This window comes from Macaca nemestrina, chromosome 5 (assembly GCF_043159975.1).
Source record: "Macaca nemestrina isolate mMacNem1 chromosome 5, mMacNem.hap1, whole genome shotgun sequence".
In the NCBI taxonomy this organism is placed as follows: Eukaryota; Metazoa; Chordata; class Mammalia; order Primates; family Cercopithecidae; genus Macaca; species Macaca nemestrina.
Genome location: NC_092129.1, coordinates 152,045,049 through 152,060,080, shown reverse-complemented (window position 1 = coordinate 152,060,080; position 15,032 = coordinate 152,045,049). Strand labels below are relative to the sequence as shown.

At 46.7% G+C, this 15,032-nt stretch overlaps 1 protein-coding gene across 6 annotated transcripts; it reads right to left on the bottom strand.

Moving 5' to 3' along the window:
• Positions 1 to 467: 467 nt before the first annotated feature.
• Positions 468 to 7,040, bottom strand: LOC105466487 (class I histocompatibility antigen, Gogo-B*0103 alpha chain). 6 transcript variants are annotated; one of them, XM_071097326.1, is made up of 9 exons: positions 6,621 to 6,982; positions 6,062 to 6,269; positions 5,663 to 5,932; positions 5,147 to 5,422; positions 4,302 to 4,577; positions 4,081 to 4,197; positions 3,609 to 3,641; positions 3,455 to 3,502; positions 2,873 to 3,283 (listed from the first exon to the last, which is right to left on the bottom strand). In XM_071097326.1, the coding sequence occupies exons 1-8, from the start codon at positions 6,633 to 6,635 to the stop codon at positions 3,459 to 3,461; spliced, it is 1,239 nt and encodes a 412-aa protein (XP_070953427.1). In that variant the 5' UTR covers positions 6,636 to 6,982; the 3' UTR covers positions 2,873 to 3,283; positions 3,455 to 3,458. The 6 variants fall into 6 exon arrangements, with proteins under 6 accessions (XP_070953425.1, XP_070953427.1, XP_070953426.1 ...); XM_071097325.1 differs by having other exon boundaries at positions 2,873 to 3,289; positions 6,621 to 6,981; XM_071097324.1 differs by lacking the exon at positions 2,873 to 3,283 and adding an exon at positions 468 to 519 and having other exon boundaries at positions 3,455 to 3,641; positions 6,621 to 7,040.
• Between the last annotated feature and the right edge of the window lie 7,992 nt (positions 7,041 to 15,032).

Sequence of the window (15,032 nt, the reverse complement as noted above, 5' to 3'; positions counted from 1 at the left end):
CGTACCCTCACTACCTGTCTAAATAATTTCTTCTTAACTGCAGTATCACTGCCAGACTGAGCCAGAATGAGGTGACAGAGAGGCTGGGACTGTGCAGAATGCATTTTAGTAAAGAGGGCTGAGTGACAGTAGTGATGTCCAATTTCCAAGTGCAGCAGTGACATCTGTCCTGGCCTCAGGGTCCAGTGTCCAGCACCAGGTGTCAGAGGTGTGAGCAGTGGCGTCTGTGCTCAGCAGCAGGGGCAGTTGTTCCTAGGAGGGACCTGATCCAGGGTGGGCTGTGGATTCTGTTCCTGGATGTGTAGTTTCAAGCCTGCTTCTGTGGCCTTCCCCACAATAAAACTAGCCCCCAATACCAGATATACGACTTTATGTGTACATTACAGAAATTTGTTTTCCATAGTTTGCTCCAAGAAATGAGTGGGAAATGAGTCTGTAGGCAGGTGTCAGAGAGCAGCATTCACAGATGTTCCTTGTGCAAGAGCCACATCCTGAATTCTCTACCTGGCCTCCACCCCACTGTGGAGAGATCAACAGGGAATGTCACATCTCATAACTGATGACACACATCCTCCCTTTTCGTTCTGTGAGAAAAATCCTCTTTTAAACAGAGTTTGAAAACCCACCCCACCCACCCACCCTGGGCACTCTCTGATCTCTGATCTCAGTGGTTCCTGATCTGGCTGAGCAACAGGATTGCTGGCGGGGCTTAGAAAATACTCAGGCCACTCCCCAGAACCCTTGTCTCAGAGTTTTATGCACAAGACCAAGGATTCGTTTATATAACACGCCCTAGAGGTGAGGCTGATGCTCAGACATGTGGCATCCTGGTGTTCTTGCTACTCCAAGTGTGATCTGGAGACCAGCAACATGAGCTCCAGCCTTGTTATAAATACAGAATCTCTTGCTCGACTCCAGACTTCCTGGATCTCAGCACCACGTCTGGGTGATCCCTGTGCACTCGGGAGTTCCTTGTCTAAGTGTCCTCTAGATACGGGGTCAGAACTGTGCAGTCTGCTCTGGATGTGGTCTGATCACATCCCTTACAACTGGAGGTCCAGGGTTCAGTCCTTGCCCTCATTCTTTTCCACAGTCAATCACTCCCTTGGTGCCCTCATCCATGCTTGAGGTTTTAAGTATCGTTTATATGGTGTGACCTCCTAAATCTATTTCTTCTGCCCAGTCTATTTCTCCTTTCCTCTAAAGTCTGGAGTTGTCTGTCCAAATTCCACCCCAGCTCCCCCACCTGCATTCCTAGTAGACATCTCCTCTACTGAGTGCCTGTGATGCCTCCTCCTCAGTATGCTCCTGCCAGAGTCTCCCCATCTCCACTGACAGCAGCTCCACCCTTCCTTCTACTCACTCATTTTACAACTATGGGTGTCCTTGATTCGTCTTTCTCACACCACAGATACAATTCATTGACAAATGCTGTGAGTTCATCTTCAAATGCATCCAGAATCCCCTCACGTCCCACTATTTCCCCTGCTCACACCCCAGTCAAGGTAACTGACATTTCCAGCCTGGAATACTGCACTCGCTTCCTACTGTTTTCCCTTCTGCCTCCCTTGTCCCTCAGCTCTCAATTCTGTTCTCAGCACAGCGGTCAGAGATCCTTTTAAAAGAGAAGTTATATCATGGCCCTCTTCTGCTCAAAACTGTCCTCTAACTCTTCATCCCACTCAGAGCTAAGGTCAGATCCAACCCCATTCCCCTCAAGCCCACCTGCTCTGGCCGCACCTCTGACCTCACCACAATTTCTCTCTGTCCAGCCCTCCTGGCCTCCTCGCTCTTCTGGGAACACAGACACCTTCCTGCCATAGTGCATTTGGACTGGACGTTCCTCTGCCTGGAAAGAACTTTCCCAGACATCCTCACGTCCCTCAAATCTTTCCTCAGAAGTCACCTTTGCAACAAGGCACACACTGACTACCCAGCACAACAGCCACGTTCCCTGTCCCCACTGCCCACATCCTGGATTACCTGCCTCACAGCACTTACCACCTTCTAGTACTTTCCTTCCTTACTCTGGTTATAGCATATCTAACGTCTGCCTCTTTCCACTGGAACATATGCTACAAAAGGCCAGAGATTTTTCTGATTTTACTTCAGTGGTGTTCCCAGATGCAGAACCATTCTGTCCTATGTCTGGTCAATGACAAAGGTTAGTTGAATGAATGATCACTGTAGAGCACCTCCCTATTCTAAAGGCAGCATCTTTATTAACATAGCCTTAGGCCAAATGCTGTTTTGTGACAGGTACAGCACAAGGTCCCCTCACACTGAGATAGAGGCCGCCTATGTTTTTCTCAGCAGTGTTGCTTGTGTGCCCTCCCTGCCTGATCCCTCTTTCTACAGCAACGCCCCCCGCACCCCCCACCCCCGCACACTGCAGCTCACAACCAGGTTCTCTCTTCAGGAAAGAACAGTCCTTGAAGATAGGTCCAGTTTCACAGACAAATGTAAGTCTAAATTAGATTCTGCTTTATAGATTCATGAGTTGAGGTTGGATTCAGCACCAAGATCGCTAGAACCAGGGCAGGGAGAGAGGGCAGGAGAGCAGAGCAGAACAGAAGCTCTAGAAGCAGGGCAGGAGGTGAATGGCTCTGAAAATTTGTCTCAGAATACACAGAGACCCCGTGTGCAGGGGCTGCCTTGGGCGATGTCTGAGCCTCTGTGGTCACAGCTCCTGCTGGACAAGTTTCCACTGAAGGGACAAGGACGATGGGGCAGTGGTGACCCAGCTGAGGAGTGACCACATAAAGCCCATGAAGAACTGAACAGCAACTAGGCACAGGCCTAGTCCACACTCGGCTTCTCACAGCCTTCTCCACCCCCACCCGTAACAGACTCAGCACACCAAACATGTGGATTCTGGAAGGTTCTCAGGTCTTTATTTGCTCTCTCAAATTCTAGGAATTGACTTATTTAATTAGTCCATCAACCTCTCATAGCAGATATTTGAGAAAACAAATTTATATTAGATTCTTATTTTCAGTAGGGAAGTAAGAAGTTGCAGCTCAGTGCACATAAAGTTGAGACTGAGATGGAGACATCCAGCCCCACCTCTCTGGAACAGGAAAGATGAGTGGGGAGGAAACACTGGTCAGCGTGGGAAAAGGGATCACGGTGGACACAGGGATGGGCTGTCTCTCCACCTCCTCACATTATGCTAACAGGGACGCAGACACATTCAGATGCCTTTGCAGAAAGAGATGCCAGAGTGTCTTCAAAAGGGAGGCGTGAAGAAATCCTGCTTCTCAGTTCCACACAAGACAGTTGTCTCAGGTTACAGAAAACAAGTCATGAACAAAAAATTCAAGTCAGTCATGGTAAGTGATGACACTCTTAACAGCCCACCACACACTCGAAACGTTACAATCAAAGAATCTCCATTACCCAGGCCTTTCCCCTCTGCCCCCCCGCCCCCCACTCTAGACCCCAAGAATCTCACCTTTTCAAGCCGTGAGAGACACATCAGAGCCCTGGGCACTGTCGCTGGCTGGGGTAGAACAAAAACAGGACATGGTCAGAGCCCGCAGGAGACATGGGACAAGAGGAAGTACAGGGTTGCTGAGCTCCTCCACACTCCCACCCCCACCACTTACACACAGCCTGAGAGTAGCTCCCTCCTTTTCCACCTGTGGGAATAAAATGTCCTGTGAGGAGGCTGGGAGGAAGCAGGGCCATAAGATCTTAGAGGAACCTCCTAGTCTTGGACCCAAGAGAAATTTCCAGAACTATGACTACAGACCCAGGGCAGGATCAGGAAACAGGAGGAAAGCAGCTGTGTGGCCTGGACCAACTGCCCTCCCGAGGTCTGTCCTTAGCAGGGACCTTCCCCTGACTCGTGAATGCCGGAATCAGGACCCAATACCATAATCATCAAGGTGATACATCTGTCCTTCATTGTCACATTGCTACACAAAAGAGTAAGTGCTGGCACACAGGGTCCCAGGCTGGGTTAGCTCCTGTGTGGATGCTGCTTCCCAGGAATGAGGCAGGGAACACTTCCACCTGGGGCTTGAAACCCCCAGTGGGACAAGAAAACCCAGACCCCACCCCTCACCCCTTCCCTACCTGAGCTCTTCCTCCTCCACATCACAGCAGCGACCACAGCTCCGGTAACTACAACTGCTAGGACAGCCAGGCCAGCAACGATGCCCACGATGGGGATGGTGGACTGGGAAGATGGCTCTGGGAAAAGAGGGGAAGATGAGGGGCCCTGACCCTGCTGAAGGGCTCCAGAAGGGCTCCTGCTTTCCCTGAGAAGAGACATGACCCCTCATCCCCCTCCTTACCCCATCTCAGGGTGAGGGGCTCCGGCAGCCCCTCGTGCTGCACATGGCACGTGTATCTCTGTTCTTCTCCAGAAGGCACCACCACAGCTCCCCACTTCTGGAAGGTTCCATCTCCTGCTGGCCTGGTCTCCACAAACTCTATGTCCTGAGTTTGGTCCTCCCCATCCCGCTGCCAGGTCAGTGTGATCTCCGCAGGGTAGAAGCCCAGGGCCCAGCACCTCAGGGTGGCCTCATGGTCAGAGACGGGGTGGTGGGTCACGTGTGTCTTTGGGGGATCTGATGGAAAGAGTCAGAAAATTCAGGCGCTTTCCATCTCTCATGGGACACCCCAGCAGCACCCATGTGACTACCCTGAGAATGAACAGGACACCTGGGGTGGGGAAGGGAGCACAGAAGCCAGACACCAGCCTGGACACAGGCATCTGGGATAATCTCCTATTCCTTGGAGAGTTCTAGTCTCTGAGGGAGGAACAGGGACTTCTGGTCCTGACCTGAGTGGAGGCCGAGGGACTCAGAAAAGCTGGAATCAGACCTTCAAACATATTGAGTGTGAGGCAGAGAACAAAGCCTGAGAGAAAAATTCACGGTGCCCAAGGCTGCTGCAAGGGTCAAAGGGGACCCCTGATCAGTATTTAGGGACTGTCTTCCCCTCCATGTCCTCAGAGACGTCATCCCTTAATTGTCCTAGAGAGCAGAGGGGCCCTCAGAGGAAATCAGGGAAACTCACGCCATTCTCCATTCAAGGGAGGGGACATTCTAGCGCTGATCCCATTTTCCTCCCCTCATGGGAGGCCATCCCGGGCGATCTAGAGGTGATGGGGAAGGCTCCCCACTGCCCCTGGTACCCGCGTGCTGCAGCGTCTCCTTCCCGTTCTCCAAGTATCTGCGGAGCCACTCCAAGCACGGCCCCTCCAGGTAGGCTCTGAATCGCTCCGCATAACGGGTCGCCTCCCACTTGCGCTGGGTGTTCTGAGCCGCCATGTCCGCGGCGATCCAGGAGCGCAGGTCCCCGTTCAGGGCGATGTAATCCTTGCCGTCGTAGGCGGACTGGTGATACCCGCGGAGGAGGCGCCCGTTGGGTCCCAGGTCGCAGCCAGCCATCCACTGGATGGTGTGAGACCCTGGCCCCGCCCCCGCGGTCAGTACAGTCCCCCGAGCCCCGCCCCGACCAACCAGCAGGGATTTTGGCCTCAAGTGAAAATGAAGCCAGGTAAAGGCGCCTGGGGCTCTCCCCGGTCGAGGGTCTGGGCGGGTCCTGTGGCCTCGGGCAGGATCTCGGACCCGGAGACTCGGGGAGACCCGGGCCGTCCGTGGGGGATGGGGAGGGGTCGTGACCTGCGCCCCGGGCCGGGGTCACTCACCGGCCTCGCTCTGGTTGTAGTAGCCGCGCAGGGTCCGCAGGTCCGCTCGGTCAGTCTGTGCGCGGGCCTTGGCTCTCCGTGTCTCCTCTTCCCAATACTCCGGCCCCTCCTGCTCCACCCACGGCGCCCGCGGCTCCGTCCTCGGACTCGCGGCGTCGCTGTCGAACCGCACGAACTGCGTGTCGTCCACGTAGCCCACGTAGATGAAGCGGGGCTCCCCGCGGCCGGGCCGGGACACGGCGGTGCCGAAATACCTCAAGGAGTGCGAGCCTGGGGGCGAGGAGAGGATGAGACCCGCCCGACCCTCCTCCCCGCGCGGCTCCCCGGGTCCTGCGCCCCCGCCTGCGGTCCCCTCGCTCCTCCCCGCAGAGGCCGTTTCCCTCCCGACCCCGCACTCACCGGCCCAAGTCTCGGTCAGGGCCAGGGCCCCCGAGAGCAGCAGAAGGAGGGTTCGGGGCGCCATGACCCACATCTTGGCGTCTGAGGAGACTCTGAGCCCGGATGGGCGCGTGGGGACTTTAGACCTGAGACCGCGGCGACGCTGATTGGCTTCTCTAGACATCCGACACCCAATGAGAGTGGGAACTGGGGACGCGTCACGAGTATCCTGGAGGAAGGACCCGACACGTTGGGAGAAGAAGTGAAACTAGGGGAGTGGGGAATCCCCAACTCTGCGCCTCCCCAATGCAGACAAGGCTCTCGGAGCCTGAGACCCTGAGAGCCACGCCCGGGACCTGCGACTTCGTCCTGATCCCTTTTCTCCTACACCAAGCCTCTTTGTCACACTGTCTGCCTGAGTCCTGGACAAGGATCTGTCTGTGGAAACCAGGGAGAGACCCCCCAGGCTGCGCCCAGATCGTTCCCCTTCCCTACTCGTCCTGGAATCCCCGACCCTGAACTGGACTCCCTGCCTCCCACTCCTACCTCTCCCCTTGGACCTTTGTACAGGGAAACTCACCACGGGGAACTTCATGCCAGAGAGTGAGCTCGCCCTGGGAATGGAGGTGTAGAGACAGGGGTTTTCTCTCTAAACCTGGTGAAGTTTTGTCTGAAAGCACCACGTAGAGATTCTCATAGAGTCGAAGTTTCCTTTTTGTTTATTAATACAGTAGGTAGCACAATATTGGTAATCCCTGAATGATTAGAATTCCAATTTGTAAAAGACCTGTGTCAAAACAGCATTACAAAGCTCTTAAGTTTTACTTTCCCAGACTATGGATCTGTGGCTCTGGGTTGTTGCATTTAAAATTACCTTCATTCCTTAGCCCGAGTTTCCCTGTGTGTGTCCAGAACGTCTCCTGAATATTAAGAAGCAGGGTTTGTTATTGTCTGTTGCAACCGGGAGCTGTAGTCATCACCTCAAAGTTGTGAGTGCTCCATGCAGTCCCAATGCTCTTCAGGGACACTCAAGCACTGCCTGTTTTCCTGAACTCTGCACATCTAAGCAGCGTGCATAATTTATCTGGACACTTGGCATTTTTGTAACTGTTTTTTTTTTTTTAATCATAAGGAGCCAATTAGTTTTTAGGCAGTCCAACAAAATGTGTTGAATACCGAATGCAAAGGACCCGCTGCTAGGCTCTTCCACTGCTTTAGAATTCTTTCCTCTGCTCCTTTTCCTCACCTCCTGCTTCTCCAGCCCTTCTCTCTGCCCCTCTCATCCCTCACATCCCCCCTTCCCCTAAGTCCCCGCTACCCTTTCACTCCTGAATTGTGGCACTAACACTGTCCCTCACCTCCTGCCCATGTCTGTTCTCCCCACAGTCCTCAGCAGTCCTGCTAATGTGAGCAAAGTCCTGTCATTTCTTCACTTACTATGGCTGGATTCTGGTCTACAATTTGCTATATGTTTTCAATTCGTCTCATATCTTTTTGTTTCTATTCCTCCTCTACTACTTTTTTATGTGTCAAATAAACATTTTGTAGTTTATGATTTTAATTCTCCTAGTGGCTTTTGGCTATATTTCTTTACACTAATTTTTTACTGTTGTAAGAATGGAAACCCAATTCCTTGGCTTTTCACAGTGAAGTTCAGGTTCTATTAAACGACACCCGGCAAAATAGAGGGCACTTGTAACAGTGTAGCTTCATTTAACCTAACACTATGCTATTATTGTTTTATATATTACATCAATCTATGTTATAAACTCAATGATACAGTGTAATACTTTTTGTTTTAGACAAGCAACCACATGTCTTCAGGAAATTAAGAAAATGAGTGTGAATGTGACATGTGAATGTGACATGTGTATGTGCATCAGTCCTGTTGTTAATTGTTCCTTTCTGTACATCTGGGTCACCATCTAGTATCATTTCCCTTCAGCCTGAAGAATTTCCTTTAAAATTACATGTGGTACAGGAGCCCTAGGAAGTGAATTTTATGGCTTCGATGATCTAAAAATGTCTTTATTTTTGCCTCCCCTCCCCCCCCCCTTTTTTTTTTTTGCTAATTGGGGCATTTACGTGTAATAAAATTCACCAGTTTTAGCTGTGCTTCTTGGTGAATATTGGTAATTATTTATAGTCGTGTAACTACCACACTGCCCAGTAGAGAAACACCGAATGCAGAGAACCCCCTGCTAGGCTCCTCCACTGCTTTGGAGTCCTTTCCCCTGCTCCTTGTCCTCACCTCCTGCTTCCCCAGCCCTTCTCTCTGCCCTCATCCCTCACACCCTCCTCTCCCCTTAGTTTAATCCTTGCCTCCCACCCTCACTCCTTCCCTTCACTCAACCACCGCTCTGTTTTCTGTCACTGCAATAGTGAATTTCTAGAATTTAATGGACATGCAATCGTACGTTGTGTAGTCCTTTGTTTGGTCTCTCCCTAAGCATAATGATGTTTGAGATGATGCCATTCACTCATTTTTGTTGCTGAGCAGCTGCTGAGTATTGCTGGAATCCCAGTTTATTCATTGGTTTCTCTATTCTCTAGTTGATTGACATGTGGATTACTCCAGTTAGGGTTTGTTATTAATGAAACCGCTAGAAATAACTGCTTACAAGTGTGACTTTACATTTTTATTTCTTTAGGATAAATACATATTTGTGGAATTGCTGGGTCATGTGGTAATGGATGGGTAGCTGTATAAGAAATTGCCATACTGTTTTACAAGTCGACTGCCACATTTTTTGCATTCCTACCAGCAATATCAGACATTCCTATTTTTTCCATATTCTTGACAGTATTTAGACTTATCAAATGTCTTTTTAACTTTACCTATTCTAGGTGATGTGTGATGGCTTCTCATTGTGGTTTTAACTTACACTTCTTAGATGACTAGTATTGTTTACTATCTTTTCATGTTCATCTAAGTGACTTATTACATATATTTTATGAACTATTTTGCAAATTCAATGATTAATTCTAGAGACTTTTTCAGAATCTCCTAGCGTTTTCTACGTATGCAATGAAGCTGGTGACAAAGAAAGACTTTTGTTTCTTCCTTTCCTATCTATTGATCTTTTTTCTTTTAAAATTATTTTTATTTGGTAGACGTGAGGTCTCACTATCAGGCTGGTCTCCAACTCCTGAACTCAAGTGATCCTCCCACCTCAGCCTCCCAAAATGCAGGGATTACAGGCATGAGCCACCATGCCCTGTCCTTCTATTGGTCTCATTTCATTTTCTTGCCATGTTGCACAGGTTAGGATGCCTGTTAGGTGTTTAAGCAAGAATGATGAGAGCTCACATGTTTGTTTACAAAGAACTTAAACAAATTTACAAGAAGAAAAAAAACCAGCCCCATCAAAAATTGGCAACGGATATGAACAGACACTTCTCAGAAGAAGAAACAAACGAAAAAAAAAATCAATATCAATGATCATTAGAGAAAAGCAAATCAAAACCACAATATACTATCTCCTGCCAGTCAGAATGGCAATTATTAAAAAGTGAACAAACAATAGATGCTGGCGAGACTGTGGAGAAAAAGGAATGCTTTTCCACTGTTGGTGGGAATGTAAAATGGTTCAACCATTGTGGAGGATGGTGTGACCATTCCTCAAAGATCTAGAACCACAAATACTATTTGACCCAGCAACCTCATTACTGGGTATACACCCAAAGGAATATGAATCATTCTACTATAAAGACACATGCACACATATGTTTATTGAAGCACTGTATTCAATAGCAAAGACATGGAACCAACCCACATGCCCATCAATGATAGTCTGGGTAAACAAAATGTGGTAGATATACACCATGGAATACTACACAGCCATAAGAAGGAATGAGTTCATGTCCTTTGCAGAAACATGGATGAAGCTGGAAGTCATCATCCTCAGCAAACTAACATAGGAACAGAAAACCTAACACTGCATGTTCTCACTCCTGAGTGGGAGTTGAACAATGAGAACACACGGACACAGTGAGAGGAACAACACACACCAAGGCCCATTGGAGAGTCAGGGGTGAGGGGAGGGAACTTAGAAGATGGGTGAATGGGTGCAGCAAACCACCGTGGCAGACTACACATATGTAACAAACCTGCATGTTCTGCACATGTATCCTGGAACTTAAAGTAAAATAAGTTAAATAAAAAAAGAAAGTGCATGTCTTACATGTACACATATGTTTATTGAAGCACTATTCACAATAGCAAAGACTTGGAGTCAACCTAAATGACCATCAATGGTAGACTGGATAAAGAAAATGTGACACATATACACTGTAGAATACTATACAGCCATAAAAAGAATGAGATTATGTCCTTTGCAGGAACATGGATGGAGTTGGAGGCCATTATTCTTAGCAAACTAACGCAGGAACAGAAAACTATATATCACATGTTCTCGCTTATAAGTGGGAGCTAAATGATCATGGTCATGTAGAGGGGAACAACACACGCTGGGGTCCACTTGAGGGTGGAGGGTGGGAGGAGGGAGAGGATCAGGAAAAATAGCTAATGGCTACTAAGGCTTAATACTTGGGTGGATACTAATGAGTATAGAAATAATGTGTACAACAAAATCCCATGACACAAGTTTATCTATATAACAAACCTGCACATATGCCCCTTAACTAAAAATAAAAGGTAAATTAAAACAAACAAACAAAGTGCATGTCTGGAAAGAGCATATGGTTGGGTTCCGTGTTTTTTTAAACCAAGTCACACAATCTCTGCTCTTCATTAGAGTGTTGATTCATATAGGTTTTTGTCATTATTGATACGGTAAGTTTTAGGTCTACCATGTTATTTTCCCAGTTCTGGTTTCTCTGTTCCTCTTGTCCTGACCCATGTCTTCTTATTAGAAACCATAGAAACAAAAGAAAGTAGAATAACATCTTTAAAGTGCTGGAGGACAAAAAGGTTAACTAAGAATTCTATATCCAGCAGAGATGTCCTTCAAGGATAGGCAAATAAGGAGATATTTCAGGTAAAAGAAAATTAAGAGAATTTCTCGCCAACAGATCTGTACAATAACAACTGGTAAAGAAAATTCTTCAGACTAGAGGCAAATGATACCAGGTGGAAAATGAGATTATCAGAAAAGATGAAGATGTTCAAAAATGGTAAATACTGAGCTAAGTGCAAAAGGCTATCTTGCTCCCCTCATTTATTCTTACTTTATATACATAGAACTGCTTAAAGATAAGAAAAAGTTTGTTATCGTGGGACTTACAACCTATGTAGAAATATTCCATATGATATCTATACCGTAAAAGATGGACATTTTGCAGAGGATAAATGATTATAATATTTCTATATTTATGGGTACTAGTACATTATTAACTGAAAGTAGACTGTGAAATGTTAAGAATGAGTTAAGTTCTGAAGGAAATTGCAACACTAAAAACCATTCAAAAGATCAACAAATCTTGGAGATGGTTTTTGGAAAACAAATCCCAGCCAGTCTTGAGTCTCATCATCCTACGACTTCAGAACTATTGCGAATACAAAAGTAATCACAGAACAGTCCTGCCCAGAAAGAGGAGTTATCCCTAAATATGGTGGCCCTAGGACAGCTGGCCCTCCCTGCTGGACCTCTTTCACATGGGCACTTTCTGCAGGGACTTTGTTGTCCTGCTATTCCACTGTACCCAGTGTCCTGACCCAAGAGACAAGGGGCGTCTGCTGCTGTGTCCACACTTGGAGAAGGAAACCTTGATGGTGTTAGTCAATTACAAGCCAGGCATGACAGCTCACCCCTGTAATCCCAGCAGTTCAGGATGCTAAGGGAAGAGGATTGCTTGAGATCAGAAGTTGGAGACCAGCTTGGACAACATTGTGACACGCTCATCTCTAAAAGATATGAAAATAAGTAAACTTAGGTGGGCCTGGTGGTCGATGCTTGTATTCACAGGTATTGGGAAGGCTGAGATGGGAAGATCCCTTGAGCTTATGGGTTCAAGGCTGCAGTGAGCTATGATCACACCACTAGTCTCCAGTCCAGGCCACAGAATGAGATCTTGACTCCAAAAAATACATTGTAAACCTTTGCTCACTATGGGTTATTTTATTTATTATTTATTCAGTATGTATTTTGATTTTATTTTACTGGCAGCACAATAAACCAGGACATGCAGAAACTAGAAATCACATCCACTTTCCAGTGGTAAAAAGTCCAGTCCAGGGAGGTGAGAAGGAGACAGTCCTCATTAGCGCTGAGGATTCCTGGAGAATGAGATGGGCTGGGCAGGAAAGGTTTTTGTTTGTTTGTTTGTTTTCTATGAATGAATGTAACTTTTTGTTATGATAGAGTTGTTTTATTAAAGAAATAGATGAAAATGATTAAGTAAAATCAAATGGCTCTAAAAGTCTTACAATGAAAGCAACAGTCCTGCCATTTGTTCTTTCCAGAGACAAGCACTTTTCATTCTCAGTTTTTCCTTCTGGTAGTTGCCTTCATGGGTTTTTCCAAATTATTACTTTTTCAGTTTTTCAAGTGGGTGCATATATTAATACATGTAATTTTTAAAAGCCTCTTCAGTTTATAATGCATCCTAACCGTCCCCTGCCCCATCCCTCCTAATCCTCCAGAGCAAAGACTTTCAACTCTTTTAGCAATGTCTTCTGTTCTTCTCCTCACATAACTACTTAGTCATTTCTTGATAATTTTACACATTTTAAGTGATTTCTGGAATGACAGATGAGGATTTAGCTCTTACACCATCACTATCTTCACTTTTCCTCCCATATTGTCCCAAAGTAGTCACCAGAGTTAGGGGCTAAGCAGTCACCACATCATTATGGCTATGTATATATTGCTCATTGTTGAGAAGAACAGAGTGTTATGCTCTTACTTCCTCTCCTGTACTTCCTTCTGCCCTAGAATTAATGATTGCCTAACCAGCCTTCCCCGTTGTTTTTTTCACTTTTGCTTTATCTTCAATGAATTTCTTTCCAAATGCCCCAAATCTGGCAATAACCTATTATTATTTTTAAGAGAAGGGAATCTCACTATGGTGGCCAGGCTGGTCTGAAATGTTGGACTCAAGTCAACCTCTTGCTTTTAGCCTCCCGAGTAGCTGGGACTGCAGGCATGAGCCATTCCACCCAGCTAACCTATTAATATTTCTACTTTTGTTTGTTTGTTTGTTTTAAGCCAGCTCCATAGCTGCAATATTTCCTGTGTTGGATCCTATTTGCTGGATCCATGTAATTCTCCGGTTTGTCTACTTCTTCATTTTGCGGGACTATTTTCTCCAATAGCTTCCCAAGAAAGGGTACATGGAGGTAACCCCTGAGTCTTTGCTGGCCTAAAAATATATTATTTTACTTTCACCCTTGATTATTTGGCTGAATATAGATTTATCCGTTGAAAATAACTTTCTTTCTAGAATTCTGAAGTCATGCTTCCATTGTTTCCAGCTTTCTTTTTGAGACAGGGTCTCTTCTATCACCCAGGCTGCAGTGCAGTGGCACAATCACAACTCACTGCAGCCGTGACCGCGCGGGCTCAGTTCATCCACCTCAGCACCTGAGCATATCGGACTACAGGTGGGCGCCACAACGCCCAGTCAATTTTTGTATTTTTTGGAGAGATGGGGCTTCACCATATTGCCCAAGCTGGTCTAGGCCTCCCAAGATGCTGAGCCAATGTGTTACAGGGGTGAGCCACTGTGCCTGCCAGTTTTTCTTTTATTCTCTCTCTTCTTCCTTCATTTCTCAAAGGCATCTCAAACTCAGTGGGCCCCAAACCAAAGTCAAATTCCATCAGAATAACCTGCTACATCCAACTTTAAAATATATCTTAAATCACAGTTTCTTACTACATGCAACCTTCTGGTTCAAACTACCACGATCCCTCACTTGAACTTAGAATTGGTTTTCCTGCTTCTGTATTTTTTTAAATCATAAAATATTTCAAATAAACCATGTGTGACTTTATACTTTTTACTACCTAAAAATAATAAAGATCTGCCAGGTGCGGTGGCTCACGCCTGTAATCCCAGCACTTTGGGAGGCCGAGGCGGGCGTATCACTTGAGGTCAGGAGTTCGAGACCAGCATGACCAACATGGTGAAACCTCGTCTGCACCAAAAACACAAAATTAGCCAGGTGTCGTGGTGCACACCTGTAGTCCCAGCTACTTGGGAGCCTGAGGCAGGAGAATCGCTTGAAGCCGGGAAGTTGGAGGTTGCAGTGAGCTGAGGTCGCGCCACTGTACTCTATCTGGGTAAAAAGAGTGAAACTCTGTCAAAAAAAAAAAAAAAAAAAAGATATGAAGAGGTTATATACTTAAACATAGAATTGCTTTAAGTGTTTGCCATTCATGGTTCCCATGCATGCCAGCAGCTTCTTATTGCAAACACCTGGGACTTGCTATAGGGCAGCTGGAGTACGTTCCACCCACACACAGGACAGGGAGCTGACAACCAAGGAGTGGAGGATCAATACTCCAGCTTTCTCCCCTCTGTTTTCCTGTATCTCAGCAGTATGGAGCTTGTTACCGATGAGAACCTGCTCACTGACTTTAAACTGGTTTCCTTACCTTCTCAGTTCCATTTCTCCATACCTCAATTGATGATTTCTGGTAAGAGCTAGCAAATAAACTGCTTTCACTGAAATTTCAGTCTTGGAACCTGCTTTGGGTTCCCCAAAAGACCGAAATATATTAATTTTCCCATCACTGGACTTCCAGGTTGCTTTCAATTTTTCACTGTTACAAACAAGGCTGCAATATATGTCTACAAACCTCTAGATATACGCGTAGGAAGATATCGGTATTTCCCACTAGTGAAACTGCTCAGTTGGAAGGTATGTGCATCTTCATCTTAATAAATACTACTGACATTTGAAAAGCCCGACAATGTCAAGGACTGGCCAGAGTGCCATATGCGATGGGTGTGGAATGGCAGCTCACTGTAGCAGGTGCGGGATTTCAGTTGGGGTCTTGGAGAGGCACTTCGTTATAGCAAGAATATT